The following is a 16,939-nucleotide window of genomic DNA, read 5'->3' as shown; positions in this document are numbered from 1 at the left end:
AGCTTTTTAAAAAATTGTGGTGAAAACACATAACATAAATTTTACCATGTTGGTGACTTTTAAGTGTACAGTTGAGTAATGTTAAGTCTATTCACATTATTGTGCAACTAATCTCCAGAACTTTTTCATCTTGCAAAACTGAAACTCTATACCCATTAAATAGCTCCTCATTTCCCCCCCGCTTCCCTGCCAAGCCCCTGGCAACTAATGAGATGACTTTACAATGTTGTGGTGGGTTATGCAACATAACTTCCCTCCTTGCTTAAGAAAATCTGCTCTATTCTCTTTAATGCTTTCATACAAATAGGGAGAACTAGAAGTGGTGCCTAGTTATATGCTAGGTTGGGTGAAGACAGAGCTTGCGGGAGCTGGAGGCTTGAAGTGACACCTGGCATCTTTTTATTCCCTGAGACGCTGAACACTAAGTATTTTTGGCTTTTCCTTTTTTAATTGGCACTACTTTTTAATTGTGGAAAACCTTGAAAATAGTGTTATGTGTAAGTAGCTTGATCATCCTGCTAAGAGCATGTGAGGATACTGTATATATCCTGAAATACTCCCTATATTATATACCCTTAGCAGCATGATCACACTACCTATACATAATATCTTCAAATTTCCCACAATTAAGAAGTGCCAAAAGAAAAAGAACAAATGAAAAAACTTCCCACTTAATAAAAAGGATTGCAAGGTAGCAAGCTAAGGGGGGAAAAGACCCCCCTCTTCTTAAGAAAATTATATATGTAAATGTATAGTCTCTTCTTAAGAAAATTATATATGTAAATTTAGGAAAATTATATATGTAGCTTTATTACATATTGTTATAAGTACACATACACACATACATATATGTAACTTTCATTTTTCCCTTTTGAATCTAGCAGCAGAGGGGATTTCTTCCTGTACATGGCTATGTGCATTTATTTACTCTTAAGGACATAAACCCTTTGCATGGACTCCTAGAATCCTTTGGCTATCACATAGGTGACTATGCTGATTGTGCGACTCAGGGACCTACAAGGGGTGGCAGGTTATGGAATGAGCTGAATATAGTTTATGTGATGTTCATAGGGACAGGAAATAAGATGCGTAGAGTCTTAGGGCCTTCCAGTGAGGACACGGGGCACAGATGATTTAATAGCAACTTGGCTAGGGTGCCCGGAGTAAATTGTTTTCATTCTCCTTACTGTTATACCTGGTAATTTGCCAGGGTAACAGGTGAAAATTGATGAGGGGGTGGTGATTTCTAGGACATAGACCAGAAGAGCCAGGAGTTCTGAATTCCTTTGGCAAGAGCTTTGTCTCATGGGGTGCGTTATACTGTAATACTCCTGGGCAGTACTTTTCAATTTATTTCTATAAAGAAAGATGGTAATGGTTCCAACAGGCTGAGTTTATGCTACAAATGTGTTCATGGGGCAGTAGGTAAAGACGCTTCATAATGCAATTATTATTAGATTTTCCATGAATCTGGACATGAGATGTTCCACATGAAGGTAACTTTCAGGCAAATCTATTTCGAATTTTATTTCCTTTAGAAAACCTCTAATCAGAGGCCTCATGATAAATGGGAGGGGTCATCTTATCTGTCAGTCAGGCTTTATAGGATTTTATAGAACTTTATAGAATTTCTTTTTTTTTTTTTTTTTTTTTAAAGATTTTTTTTATTTATTTATTTGAGAGAGAGAATGAGAGAGCAAGCACATGAGAGGGGGGAGGGTCAGAGGGAGAAGCAGACTCCCTGCCGAGCAGGGAGCCCGATGCGGGACTCGATCCAGGGACTCCAGGATCATGACCTGAGCCGAAGGCAGTCGCTTAACCAACTGAGCCACCCAGGCGCCCAGAACTTTATAGAATTTCTACTACATCCTGGGTGGGGTTGCTGAATACAACACCCACAGAAATCTTTGTCCTTGAAGAATATAAAGAGAGGAACAAGCAGGAAGAAATGCATCACTTCCTAATTTCCGAATATAAAATTAGTGAAAATATGACGTAGTCAGACACATACTTACAGATATAGACTATAACGAGAAAAGGATTAGACCAAAGAGCCCACTTAACAATGAAATTGTATTTCTCAGATAGTGTATGCCATTTTCTATAAATAATTGACTAGGGTGATTAAAAAACTCTTTAAAAGACTATTAGCTAGTGTTTCTTAATGTAATGTTTTTAATAATGTGTTGCTAACTAGGAATTAGAATTATAAACTCAAGGAAAGCTAGTTTTTCAAAAAATAATTTCTAGAAAGGAGTAGGATTTTCAACATGTTATGGGTCTAAAGGCTTGCCCTGCTGTCCTTTGTTTTCCCTGTGGATGGGAGAGAAACAAAGACACGAATCCATGCTCTTTGGCCTCACATGTGACGAGCGTTGTCTCACTTGGGGTTTGGTCTTTCATGGGGTTTGTTAATCCTTGCAAGCTTTATTTCCAGCCCAGCTTCATTGCTTCAGTTTGTTTGCATCTCTCAGAAAAGAGCCTTTCTTGTAGGGCTACTTCATTCTCCAAGATGAGATTATGCCTCTGGGCTAAAGGTGCAGAAAGCAAGGGGTAACTAAAGCAGACCACTGAAATATTTCCCCACCACTGCCCTTCTCTAAAGCAGAGTTTAAGATTTCTGGGGAGAAGTACAGAATTATTAGAAGACCTATTTTTACTCCAGTGTATGGCCAATAATGAGCATGTCATGGGCCTCCGGTTCTGGCTCAGGCCTGAGAATGCCCATGAATGATACTGGAAGATGAATGTGGGGAAAGGTCAGCCCCCCTCCCTCTTTTCAGTCAAGTAGAATCAGCCAAACTCTGTCCAGTGTTGACCGACGATGCTATTCTCATGCCAAAAATCTCCCTCTAAAGGACATCAGTAGAGCGAAATCGTTGATAATGTATTCCGATGCAAAGAAGTGGACTGATTTCTTCTTCTTCTTGTTTGTGAAGCCTCTGGCGCCTTGTCATGACTCCGTGGAATCCATGCAGGTGTTCAAACAACACTGCCAAATAGCAGAAGAATACAATGAGGTCAGAAAGGAAATCGCTCTGCTTGAGGAAAGGAAGTAAGTACTGTCCCTTTGAACCCTCTGGCCTCCGACTACTGCCTACTGGTCACGGACCCGGGGAGGCAGGGAAGGAATGGGCTGAGCGTGAGGGTGAGAGGGAGGGATGGGGGCAAGTGACATTCTGTGGTTCAGAGGTTACTAGGCCACTTCTGTGGATATCATGTTTGATTATAGAAAAGGCCCAAATCGAGCTGCTGAAGACAAAATGCTTTACTTTATGGATTACTGAGAATAGCAGGAGGACTTCCTACCAGAAACTTAATTTTTAAATAAGCATTTTTAGTTCAGGAAATTAAAAATGCCAGAATGCCAGAGTCACACTATGTTTCCTATGGATGTGCCCAAAAGCCCCAGAGAACTTTGGCTTGGAGTGAATTTTGATTAATGCTTAATGGTGGAGTTTCTGCGTCAAGTCAAGTCAAGAAGCCAGGGGGACAGATCTTTGGAATAATGTAAATGTATTGGTAGACTACCTGCATTTTTTAGTCCAATAGCCCAGGGAGGTTTGTTTGTTTTTTTTTTTTTAAATATTTTATTCATTTATTTGACAGAGAGAGACACAGTGAGAGAGGGAACACAAGCAGGGGGAGTGGGAGAGGGAGAAGCAGGCTTCCCACTGAGCAGGGAGCCTGATGCGGGGCTCGAACCCAGGACCCCGGGATCATGACCTGAGCCGAAGGCAGACGCTTAACGACTGAGCCACCCAGGCGCCCCGCCCAGGGAGGTTTTTTAAATCTTGATAGCTTCCATTACCACTCCAGTTCTGCTGTAGGGAATTATAGAGTTCTATTAATTAAAGCATTCTAATTTTACTCACACTTAGCTTTTTCTTGCAGAATTCTCCTTTTTAATTGCACTCAGTTCTACCAGTGTCTACCCCAGTGATCCCCATATCTTTCATACTTTCAAAGCCTCAGACACCTTTCTACCCTAGCATTGTTTAGTCCATACTTATGTATTTATTAGTGAGATCTTTTGATTAATATTTGCATCTCCTACTACATGGTAACTACTAAGTGCTTTTAATCCCTGAAGGCGGGGAGAGTCAGGTGTCACTCACCATCGTATTTCTGAAGCCGAGCACAGTACATGGGATGTAGAGGCTGAATCAGTTTTTGTTGAGTGCGTGACACATAATCAAAACATGTTTTGATTCTTTAACTTTCTGTTTTTTTCCCACTTCCTCTTCCTGAAGTGATACATGGTATGTATTACTTAGTTTTCAAAATCAAAGCAAATGAAATATGTTTTGAGTAATTTATAAAATTCTTGGGACTCTTTGAAGACTGCCCTCCCTGCCCCTTGTCCCCCCAGGATGATGGTTGGACAGAATAACATGGTGGGGAGCAGTATGGGTTGTAGGGTCAGACTGCACTTACTGTAAGACCTCGGTTAACAAACCTTTTCTTACTTCCTTGCTGTGTTATGCTTCAAACATAAAATCATACCTGGACTTATGGCTAAAGGGGATGAAAAAATGTTTTTGAGGAGATCAGAAAAACACATCTTCCCCTCATTTATCTGAGACTTTCTTTTTGGTCTGAAAGTTCTCATAAATTGGTTGGAATGCTCAGATTGCACATTTGCACACAATCTGAGTCCTAAAAAAAACCTTAAAGGAGCTGAAGAAGCTTATTAATAATACCCATGGGGAAGTTAAAGGAGGACTTGTATAATCAGTAGCCTATAAATGTATCTCCTCGTGTGCGTGTGTGGGTGTGTATGTGTGTGAACTGTGCTGTTGAGACAGATATAACAGGTAATTATGTATTTATTTGTAAACTCTTCAGATTGAAAGTATTGGAAGACTTCGTTTATTTCAATTAACCCATAGGTGGCCTTTTTTTTTTTTTTGGCAATGCAAAGCTCACCCGCTAAATTGTATGTTTTATAAGTTTATATTTTTGGGTGTTTCATTAAAAAATAGGATAATGATGTAATAGTGACTCATGTGGTCTTTTATTGAAAACATATTCCTGCTGTTTCTACATAACTAATCTTATTTTTTCCCTTAAGCCTGTTCGAACTTTGGACTTTTCTTGAAACTATGTTATCTCCCTCCCCTCCCCCCACTTTCTTCTTAAATAATTAGCTAGATGCACGGCAAAGGCCAAATTCTTTTGTTATCTCTTTTCCTTTCTTTTTTATAAAGTTTCTCAATTCCTTTTTCTCCATTCCTGCTTCTGCTCTTTGAGATCAAGACTTGCTGCTTCAAATCCTGGTCAATGTAATATTATAACTGGTTTCCCTGCCTATGTTTTCACATTGTTGGAAAAGGACACCAAGTTCTTGGCCTGGATTGCAAGCTCTAGCTCATGATGGCCTCAGCACCCCTGTAGAATGTTCTGCCTCATCCTTCGTCTTCAGCTACATCGGTCTATTCACTCTTCCTGCCTCTGTGCCCTTGCTCACTCACCAAGCTCTAGGTCTGGAGGACTGGTTCCTTCCTCTTTGCATGCCCAAATACTACCCTCAAGGAGAGCTTAGCCAGTATCCCTGCCCAACCAGTCCGCGGGGTTCATCTCTCTTCCTGGGTGAAAGAAAATACACTGGAATGATTCTTTTTTTTAAAGATTTAATATTTATTTATTTGAGAGAGAGAGAGAGCAGTCATGGGCAAGTGTTCAGGGGGAGGGTCAGAGGGAGAAGGAGAGAGAGGATCTCTGGAAGACTTCACACTGAGCACAGAGCCCGAGGTGGGGCTGGATCTCATGACCCTGAGATCATGATCTGAGCCAAAATCGAGTCAACAGCGTAACTGACTGAGCCACCCAGGAGCCCCTGGAATGATTCTTCTGGCATATTTGTGGGCTGGTGTTATCAATAGTTATCTATTTAACTTTATGTCCTGACTTTCTGACTGTGCAGAATTCCCAACAAACATGGTTACCTTTTAACATCTCTTGGTGTCCCAGTCACCAAGCAGAGGGACAGGTACATAGGGTCAAACATGAGTGAGGGTGATTTTGAGTGACTGATTATAAGACATGGTCTGTGTATACAAACACTGTAACAGATGTGTCATTTGTAATTTGTATGATCCATATTTAAAATACTGTGTCGATATCAGCAATAAGGAATTGCTAAGATAAATTGTTAAAATAGGAAGTATGGTATAGCTTATATTTATAAATAAATGAGACTGGTCCTCCAGGGGTTATTGGTGATCATTGTTTTCATTAACACTTTACCGAAGCAAAAATTCATTATGTAACAGATATTTTCTTTGTGCTCAAGCAAGATAAATTAGGTCAAATGGATCTGACCCAAGTCATTAGCTCTCTGTGTTTTGATGATTTGGATAAGAATTTCTTTCCCATCATTTCATAAAGTGTGGGTGATTGTGTTGTCTCTGGTGATTGGCTAGCGTGAGCTAGACACAAAGAGAGATGCTAACTCGGGTATTTTAAAAAAGAGTTTTTCTTTAGTGGAACCATGTGGGCACAGGTGAAGCTGAACTTCTCTCTCATCTCCAGAGGGGGTCACCCTGGATCAAGTTTGGGAGACTGCAGAGGAGAGAGAAGAGTTGATTATAACTATTATTTTAAATCATGTCTATTAGATAGATAAAGAGAGTCAAACATTTTCTAGGACTATAAACTCAGCATGCAGTGAATTTAATTTAAAGAATCACTTCTGGCTTATTTGATCTATGAAATGCTTGTTCTTACTTTTATTGGATTTTTTTTTTCTTCTCAATTGAAAAAAATGACAATTTTATTGAAGGCTTTAAAAACTTACCAAGAATTCTGACATCATCCAGAATTCCTACTATTATTTCTGCCTCTTTTTAGGCCTTTTTAATGTGAACCGATATTTTTAAAGAGTTGCATATATAATAAAATGAAATGTGTACATGCTTTTCTCAATAAATGTTGTAAACTTTTAAAATATAACATAGTTTTTTTGTGGATCTAATGGGAAAAAGTGAGAGGTAGACATTTTATTACTTCTGAAATTTATCACCAGTATTTTGACAGCAAGTTAAAGTATATGATTAAGCTACAATTAGATCTACAATCAGATTTACAATTAGTAAAGGTTGCTTTGCTCCAGATAGGGTATTTTATCTTGTTCAAAGGAGAAACCATTTGTCTTCTGTATATGTGAAACATTGGGCTAGATGCAATGGTGTTTAAAAGATTGACTTAGAATGTCAGAAACAGAGATAAACTCTTAGAAACGTCAGGATGAAAAACGTTACATAATTTAAAAAAATTACTCTGGTTTTCGGTATGTTCACAGAGTTGTGCCGCCATCATCACAGTTTTAGAGCATTTTCATCACCCAGGAAATAAACCTTGTACTCCTCCCCCATCAGCCAGTGGCCCCCACTCATCTACCTTCTCTCTATGGATTTGCCTATTCTGAATATGTCATATAAATGGAATCATACACTATATGGTCTTTTGTGACTGGCTTCTTTCACTTGGCACGATGTTTTCAAGGTTCATCCACCTTGTAGCGTGTATCAGGGCTTCATTCCTTTTCATGGCTGAGTAATATTCCATTGTATGGAGAGTCTGTATTTTATTTATCCATCCATCAGTTGATGGACATTTGGGTTGCTTGCCCTTTGGGCTATTATGAACATTCGAGTACAAGTTTTTATGTGGAGGTGTGTTTTCAGTTCAATTGGGTACATACCTAAGAGTAGAACGGCTGTGTCATGTGATAACTCAATGGGTAAACTTTGGAGGACCTGCCAGACTGTTTCTAAAGTGGCTGCCCCATTTTATGGTCCCACCAGAAATGTATCAAGGTTCTGATTTCTCCATATCTTTGCCGACTCTTATTTTGTCTTTTTGGTTATAGCCATGCTAATGGGTGCAAAATGATGTATCATTGTGGTTTTGATTGATGCTTCCCTGACAGCTGAACATTGTTGAGCATCTTCTCATGTGCTTTTTGGCATTTTTTATGTCTTGGAGAAATGTCCATCATAGCCTTTGCCCATTTTTTTCATTTGGGTTATTTCTCTTTTGATTACGGAATTGAAAAAAATGTTATATAATTTTTGTGGGTCCAGGCAAAACATTAGAAAAGGCTTTTCATATGGGAATAACACAAAAATATCAGACCTATATCTTCAGATCTTTTTTTTAAAAAAAAGATTTATTTACTTATTTCAGAGAGAGAGACAGCACTTGAATGGAGAGGGGCTGGTGCAGAGGGAGAAGGAAACAAGCAGATTCCCCGCTCAGTGGGGATCCTGACACGGGGCTCGATCCTAGGACCCTGAGATCATGACCTGAGCTGAAACCAAGAGTCCGACGCTTAACTGACTGAGCCACCCAGGCGCCCTTATCTTCAGATCTTTTAAAAATACATAAAACGATGGGCGCCTGGGTGGCTCAGTTGGTTAAGTGACTGCCTTCGGCTCAGGTCATGATCCTGGAGTCCTTGGATCGAGTCCCGCATCGGGCTCCCTGCTCGGCGGGGAGTCTGCTTCTTCCTCTGACCCTCCCCCCTCTCATGTGCTTGCTCTCTCTCATTCTCTCTCTCTCAAATAAATAAATAAAAAATCTTTAAAAAAAAATACATAATAAAAATAAAAAAAAAATAAAATAAATTAAAAAAAAAAAAAAATACATAAAACGATGATTGAAGGAGCAACATCTCATTGAGGGGAACATATCAGGATGCAGGAAAAGGAGCATACGGAATTTGTAACAGCATAGTCTAAAAATAGCCCTGTTATGATTTGTTTTCAGTCATGGCATTTAATTTGTTCTGAATTTTCCAATAACAATAGATGTTTAATCAGAAACATTTATTTCTTTAGGACATTCCTGATGGCAGAGATTTTAAAGCTGTGTTCTGGGGAATCTTTCAAAGATTGGGGATGGAGGAGGTGTCAGGCAGGGGACTGTCCAAAGACCAACCAGAGAAAGTCCTATTTGGTCGGTTTTATTTGCTTCACTTCAGGGTGAGATTTTCCTTGAAAAATGGTATCACAGCTAGAAAACATTGAAAACCAAACCTCACTTTTCTATTCCAATCATTTAAAAAAATTCTTTAAAAAAATTTACACAGCCCCCAGAAATTAGCAAATTTATTGTCATAAAGCAATAGTAAATGGAGTATTTCCCCTAAGTGTTTGCAGTGTAAACAGTAATATGGTGGAAGGGACCTATCCTCTTCCCTAAGGCATCCTGAGGTGGGTAAGATGCCTCTGTATAGGGTATGGGACTCGCGTTCATTTTCCAACAGTGGAGATAATGCGTCCTGAGACCAACTTCACTAGCAGGCATCGAGGAAAGTGCCTACTTTGCACTAGGATTTCAAGAAATACTTGAGTGGATGAATAGAACCAAAGAACTGTCTTGGCTCTTTACTTTGCTCTGGAGGTATAGCTGAGGAAATTTTTTCATTTTAGGATTTAGCTTTGTGTGAAATCCCAATGTTCCAAACCTCTTCAGGCTTTGAGATTACACTTTCAGTTCATGCCTCAGTCATAATGATTTAGGCCTTTTATGCCACCTACTTAACTGCTGTTGAGACTTCTAACTGGAATCTCATTCCTCAGTATCTCTCCATCTAATCTCTGCCTTGAACCATATTAAAAGGGACAGAATATTTACCACTTCTCAATGAGAGTGCCTTTAAGTAGGTCTCCCTGCCTAAGAAAAGAGGCTCCAGTCTTTGGGGGAGCAGAATGAGGAAACATTTTGCCTTTCATCTATTCCTATTCCAGGATTAACTTTTTGTGGAAAAAAGTTGTGATCAATAGTGAAGTCTCCATTTCCTTTGGAGTAGTGGTTCTTAACGGGGCCAATTCCTCAGTCCTCAACCCCCGGATATTGGCAATGTCTGGAGACATTTTTGGTTGTAATGATCGGCGGTGGGGGAAGATGCTACTGGTATTTAGTGAGTGGAGGCCAACGGTGCTGCTAAACCTTCTATGATGCCAGGGAATAGGGTAGGCTCCAATAGCAGAGATGTCTGGCCCAAATGATTAACTGTGCCAAGAGAAACTCTAGAGCAAATCTCACTTCTTCCTGCAAGCAGTGTTGCCCTTTGGCTCCCAAATGATGTAATACATTTATTCCTCATGCATTATTCATTTATAGGGCTTCAATTACCACAGTCTAGACTGTGCTTTGCAATTCCATTTCAATACCATGGATTGTTTCCCTAGCCACATGACATGAAGGTAGACTTTCACATCCTTTTTGTGCCATCTTTAGGCATCTGCTGCTTCTCTCCTGTGTATCAATGCTTGTACTAGAACACACATCTTTTAAGAACCACCGAAAGTACAGCCTAAATCACTATTTAGAATAAACTTCTCCCCATGATGGAGATTGTATTTTATCACATTATTATCCAAAACCCTTTAGTTCATTGTGGCCAAAACATCTAGGATTTTGTCTTTTCCAAATAAAAGCCTTAGTCAACTTTGAAAGTCCCAAGAATAATGGTAGTGGTCTTTCCAGAAACAGAAATACTTGTTCTAATGATGAATTCATGTCCCAACCTCCTGCAACATAAAGAATCTCCTTAATTTTGGAATTAGTTTCCACAAAGTTTCAAAGTTCTCTTCACTTGCACTTTCCCTTCCCCCATTTGTTGTAGCAAATAAAAACTTTTCCAGGCATATGACTTAGGATGGGGATGGCAGATGATCTATGATGGACCCAAGGTCGCGGCCTTTTCACTGGTGAAATACATCATGTTGGAAACTGTATTATAGGTTCTTGATTTCAGAAATAGGATTCCTGTAATAATGGTCTTCTACCCCCTTATCACATTACACTGAAGGGAATGCTAGAAATAATAAACACAGATTCAAAGGCAGGACCACATTTTAGCCAATTATAGATATTGATTTGTTCCTCAGATCATCTATTTATAAAATTGTCTCCATAGCTTGATGTGCCAGGTATAATTATGAATTGCTAATGGATGAACATAAACACATCTATATAAATAGGTCTTGGACAGAAGACAACACACATTTTGACAGTATTCATTGAATATGTGTATAATTGCTTATCAGATACATCAAACTAATTTAGAAATCTATCATTTGAGTCCTCTTCATTCCAGGAAGGAAGAAATTATTATTGACTTTCTCCAACACAAGAAAACTGCACTAGACCATCATGATCATTCCTTTTAGCTGTAAAATCTGTGATTTTGTGATTTATCTTTTCTTACCAGTCAAAACTAATAACAGATGTCCTGAGGAGTTTTAAGAGAGGTCAGATATGGAACCAGGACAATAGCTATTGTTATACCTAGTACTGCCAATTTCCAGACCATGATTTGAAAGCCAAGCTCTATTTCCATGTGAATTATTTGTGTGACACAGTTCATTTGAATTTTAAGTTTTACTAATCAATTTCTTCAGGAAAGTTATATAAGGAACTTTACTAATACCTAATGATTGACCTTTACTGCTTAAACTATGCTTAGAGGCAAAGAGCCATAAACATTTAATCAGAAAGATAGGCTTGATTTCTGGCTCTTTCTTATTAGTTGGGTGACTTTTTCAATTAAGTTAAGCACTTTGCATTTCCATTTCCTCATCTTTAAAATACATGTGATTTGTCTCTGAGGTATCTTACTCTTTAATTATTCATTCAGCAAATATTTATTGAGAGCCTTTAAATTCTAAATACCATGGAAAATTCAAAGATCAATAAGAGCCCAAAGGAACCTTGTGTATATGTATAGCAGTATTCCAACTTATCTTCCCTTTGTCCCCTTTGGGCACTTTCTTTCCAATGCTTGATTTTGCTCAGTGGTCCTCAAAGTAGGTGCACAAGGCAGTCCATTGGGTGAAGGAAGAATATACTAGAACTTCAGTTCTGATTTGTGTTTTGTCCTTTTCCTGGGGTAATTTTTTATTTTGATAGTTTCAAACTTACAGAAAAGTTGCAAAAATCGTATATCCTTTGCTAGATTCACTAATTATTCAAAGCTTCCCCAGTTGTGCTTTATTCTCCCTCCATCAACACTGCACACTACTGAGGTTCTCTCTCTCTCTCCCTCCCCTCTCTCTCTCTATCATCTATCTATCTATCTATCTATCTATCTATCTATCTATCTATCTATGTAGTCATGCCCCATTGCTCTAAATACTTCAGTATTCTAAGAACAAGCACATTCTCTTATTTAACCACAGTACAATAATTACAAATTAAGAATTTTACACGTACTGAATGGAGCACTGGGTGTTATATGCAAACAATGAATCATGGAACACTACATCAAAAAAAAAAAAAAGAATTTTAGCATTGATGCAGTACTATTATTTCACAATCCACATTTAAATTGCATCAATTTCTGAACAATGTCCTTCACAGCAATTTTTTTCCAGTCTGGAATTGTGCATTGCACTTAGTTGTCATTTTTCTTTAGTTTCCGTAAATATGGAATGGTTCAAGCTAGCAATTTGAAGAGTACAGGCTAGCAATTTTGTAGAATTTCCCTCAGTTTGAGGTTGTCTAGTGTATGCATTTTTGGCAAGGAATACCAGAAAAAGGATGTGTCCTTGGTGCCGGCCATAACTATTTATCTCCTTACTGGTGATGTCAAGGTTGATCACTTGGTTAAAGCGGTCTTCCAAGTTTCTTATGCTTTTGCCTACAGAGAAAGAAGTCTGACACACGCTTATAGGCAAAGAATTTGGTTGGATCTAGTTTAGGATTAACTGACTCACATAAGGGGAGCGGATCTGTTTTGGGTTGTCATGTTTAGTAAATCTAAACGTGGACTGGGAATCTTCAGCTCCTTATTATGTGTATTTATATCAATGAATTATTTACATGTAATTACTGAGAACTGAATTTGTTTAAGACCTTATCACTACAAGTTCCCTCCAATAACCTTAGCCTACCTCCTAAATTCTAGAGTCGGTCAGCAGGAAATGTAGATATATTGTTTTGTTAAATAGGGCTGCAAGATATACATAAGCAGTAGGGAAGGACATGGGAAATAATATTTGCAGGAAGGAGTTGGATTCTTTAGATCAAAGAAGCCTAATAAAGATTTGTTAAGCCCTGAAGTAGAAAACAAAGGAAGACAGTAATTGAATTTGGAAGACAAAGACAAGGTAAAGGACAAACTATAGTTCCACCCATAGGACAATAGATCCCATCTTAAATTATAAACTGACTTACTGTTTTTTTTCCCCCCAAACTAATTATAACTTTTACAATTTGTTGTACTCTTTAAAAAAAAAAATCACTTTTTTTTTGACTGTCGAAGGACTTATTGAGCTTTTTTGGTCTATATTTAGTATTTTGGATGTGTCTGGTAGGGGTGCTAGAAGGGTTGCTGGAGTGGTGGGGAGTGAGAGGGATGGGGTGGCTGGGTGATAGACGTTGGGGAGGGTATGTGCCATGGTGAGCGCTGTGAATCGTGTAAGACAGATGAATCACAGACCTGTGCCTCTGAAACAAATAATACATTATATATTAAAAAAAAAAAGAAGATAGCAGGAAGGGAAAAATGAAGGGGGGAAATCGGAGGGGGAGATGAACCATGAGAGACTATGGACTCTGAGAAACAAACTGAGGGTTCTAGAGGGGAGGGGGGTGGGGGATGGGTTAGCCTGGTGATGGGTATTAAAGAGGGCACATATTGAATGGAACACCGGGTGTTATACACAAACAATGAATCGTGGAACACTACATCAAAAACTAATGATGTAATGTATGGTGACTAACATAATAAAATAAAATTAAAAAAATAATACAGTGGCTAAAACTCGCGAAGCTGGAAAAGCTAAAAGTACGGCATTGGAAGCCAGTAGAAATGGTGAAGTTTAGAAAAGCAGAAGGAAACATTCTGCTTCCATTATGCTGTTACTGCCTCCTTTAATTTGCTTGCATTAAATTTTGTGCTCTTTTCCTCAACTGCCCCCTGAATTTTCAGAAAGGAGCTCATCGCCAAGCTGGATCAGGCAGAAAAGGAGAAGGTGGATGCTGCTCAGCTGGCCCGGGAATTCGAGGAGCTGATGGAGGAGAACCGGACGTTGAAGTTGGCTCAGTCCCAATGTGTCGAGCAGCTGGAAAAACTTAGAATTCAGTATCAGAAGAGACAGGGCTCGTCCTAACTTTGAACGAGTCAGTGTGAGCGTAGAAGGTTGGTGACGGCTGTGTGCTGGCCAAAAGGTTTTTATTTTAAAGGGATAGTGTGTAAAGTTTCATTGTTCCTTTTTATTACCCACGTGGCAAACGTCTATAATGAATTTAACGCTTGCCAGATCGAGTTTGAGAGAAGGGATATTTTATTTGAAATAAGATGATCAAAGCAAACCTGTTGCCAATATATGTTTTCAGAGATCAATAATTCATTTCCAAAGATTTTTTTTTTCTTCTTTAGGAAGATGTGATCATCCTGTACATCAGGGTAGAAAATGAAAACAAACAAACAAAAAAATAGAATATTGACTGACTCGGCTAAGAATCCTGAACAGAATTGAGCCATGAAACAAACCAGTAAGATGCTCGCTGCAGTTTCATATCTGTGTATTTTTAAATTTCACGTCTTGACTATTTCAACTGTGCTCGAACCTGAAGTCAGCAACGTCTGCACACCTATTTATGTTCACCAATCCCTCAATGATTGATTGTACTAAGAATAAATGGTTGCGTATCATAAAAGCTTTCTCATGAAAATATTAGCAGAAAGCATGTTTGTGCCAAAAGCACATCTACCAGTGCTAACTTGCTTTGTAATAAAAAGCTGATAAGGCTGCATTTCTTTTATGCCACCTTACCAACCAGTAAACATCTCTGCCTTTGCTTGTGTGTGTTCTGGGGGCATGGGGGGGCATGAAAAAGGATTGTTTGGACATGACTTTCGTGAGTTCCCATGAAAACATCAGTAAAACTATAACTCTGACTTTGTTTTGGGTTTCAGGAGATATTTTGGATCAGTAATAATGAATAGGAATATATGAATAAATTCAGGAATAAAATGATTCTTCCCCTGTTCCACCTATCACCTTATTTCCCCAAACTGATCTCTTTGTTTTACGTCCATTTCTATTCATGTAACTTCTTTTTCATTAAACATGAATCAAAACTGTCAACCTGTGTTTTGTCCCTTTCTGAGCTTCTCTTAGGCTAAAGATTAGTTGGGTTTGGCCACCCTGCGTCAGATTGTGTTCTTATTGTATCTGAATGTGTGAAGTAAGCCGTGAAGTCCCTTTTCTTGGAAAGACTGTGGTTTCTCATGGAAATCAGGCAGAGTTCTAATATTCAATATGATGCATTCATGTCTTAAGGTATTTTCCCAGAAAACATAAAAGAGAATAGTTGATTATGACAGTAAGATGGCTTAGGATAGACCAGCTGTTATGGGCAGGGGATGATTTTACCCCCTGGGGGGACAGGTGGCCAAGTCTAGAGGCGTTTTGTTGTTGTTGTTGTCATGACCAAGAGGAAGAGGTACAACGAGCATCTAGAGACCAGAGGTCGCAGATGCACAGGACATCTGTTATACCCCAAGTACAAAGCATTATCTGGCCCAGTGTGCCAGTGGTGACAAGTTTGATACACCGAGGACCAGACTAGTCACTGGGTGGGTGGGCAAATGCCAAGGGGTCACAAGTTTCTTGCCATGAGGTGCAGAGTCCATGAGGTCCTTCCATCTCCTGACCCTCAGTTTCCTTATTTGTAAAATAAAGCTTTTAGATAGATCTCAAAGTTTTTAATGTTACATACTCCTATTCGCCCTGAAGCTGCTTTAACATTTGACCAAAGATGAAAGTCCCTATTATCCTGGTAGAAACTTCTTAAGTAACCCCAAGGCTTATAAATACTAATATAAAGGAGGGATTGTCCACTAAATTTCTATAAATTCAGGGTTAATGGACTGGGAAGATGAAGAGTATGTTACCAACGTTTATACACAAGAATTAGTTTTTGGTCACTGCCCATCTGAAGAGAGTTACATATATTTACAGAATTCAAGCAGTCATGACCCCTTATAGATAATGTGGGGGAGGGGGGGCAGGGAAATATAGTACCTCTGCTCTACCAGAATGAAAATAATTTTGTGAGGTCAAAATGTTTGAACACCAATGGTAATATAGTAAGGAGACACTGAATAAATAGTTTTCATGTTTGTGTCAGTCTCAGCCTGAAATTTTACTGTGTGTTTCCAAAAGGTATCTATTCATGACTCAAAAGCAAGAATTTCCCTAGGTGTGTGTGTGTGTGTTTAGCAGACATTTATTCATTGAAAATATGAAAACATCATCTACTTTTGAAGCATTACCAGAGCAATCTAAAGACAAAATTTCTTACATTGCCGGTCTTGTCTATTCATTCGTTTGACAATTTCCCCCAATCTTACTTACCGCGGCATATTACTGACATAACCCAGAATCATTTAAGAATTTTCTATCTTCAAATTTATTTATCATATTCTTGCTACTAGCAATAGTGAAAATGCTACAGAGCATTACAAATGAGCACAGAGGTCCTATAAATATTAAGGTGAAGATACTTGCATTAGAGCCAGAATTAAAGGAAAATGTAACCCATATTATATCCTGCAATTGCTCTACTAAAGATTTGCTATTTGTGGATCATTTAGTTTATGTAGACATGAAAAGAATGTAGTTATATGTGGCTAGAAGTCAAATCTCTCATCATCGGTATGGGCAGAGCATGTTGCTCTATCTCATTCTGGTACCTGGGCTGGAATGTATCATGAAGTCAGTACAAATAAGGAAATAAAAGCCACCTGGAATTCAAATTCAATTCAACAAAAGTTTATTATACACTTTCCTAGTGCAGGGCAGAGGAACAACAATAGAGGGTGTAAGAATGAGTGACATAGTCCCAGCCTTCGATATGCTTCCAATTTAGTAACAGAAATAGCACACACATTCTAGTTTCTGGAACACATGAATAA

At 38.7% G+C, this 16,939-nt stretch overlaps 1 protein-coding gene across 2 annotated transcripts in view; it reads left to right on the top strand.

Annotated features, from left to right (window-relative positions):
* The window catches only part of MAP3K7CL (MAP3K7 C-terminal like), a 37,148-nt gene extending 22,041 nt beyond the window's left edge, over positions 1–15,107 (top strand). For both annotated transcript variants that reach the window (XM_036111249.2, XM_036111247.2), the window contains 2 exons: positions 2,940–3,055; positions 13,946–15,107. In XM_036111249.2, coding sequence (XP_035967142.1) covers positions 2,940–3,055; positions 13,946–14,126 — 297 coding nt within the window. In that variant the 3' untranslated portion in view covers positions 14,127–15,107. The remainder of the gene's footprint in view (positions 1–2,939; positions 3,056–13,945) is intronic.
* The last annotated feature ends 1,832 nt before the right edge of the window (positions 15,108–16,939 follow it).

This window comes from Halichoerus grypus, chromosome 1 (assembly GCF_964656455.1).
Source record: "Halichoerus grypus chromosome 1, mHalGry1.hap1.1, whole genome shotgun sequence".
Lineage (NCBI taxonomy): Eukaryota > Metazoa > Chordata > Mammalia > Carnivora > Phocidae > Halichoerus > Halichoerus grypus.
Note: the sequence above shows the minus strand (reverse complement) of the source record. Positions and strands in the feature narration are given on the sequence as shown.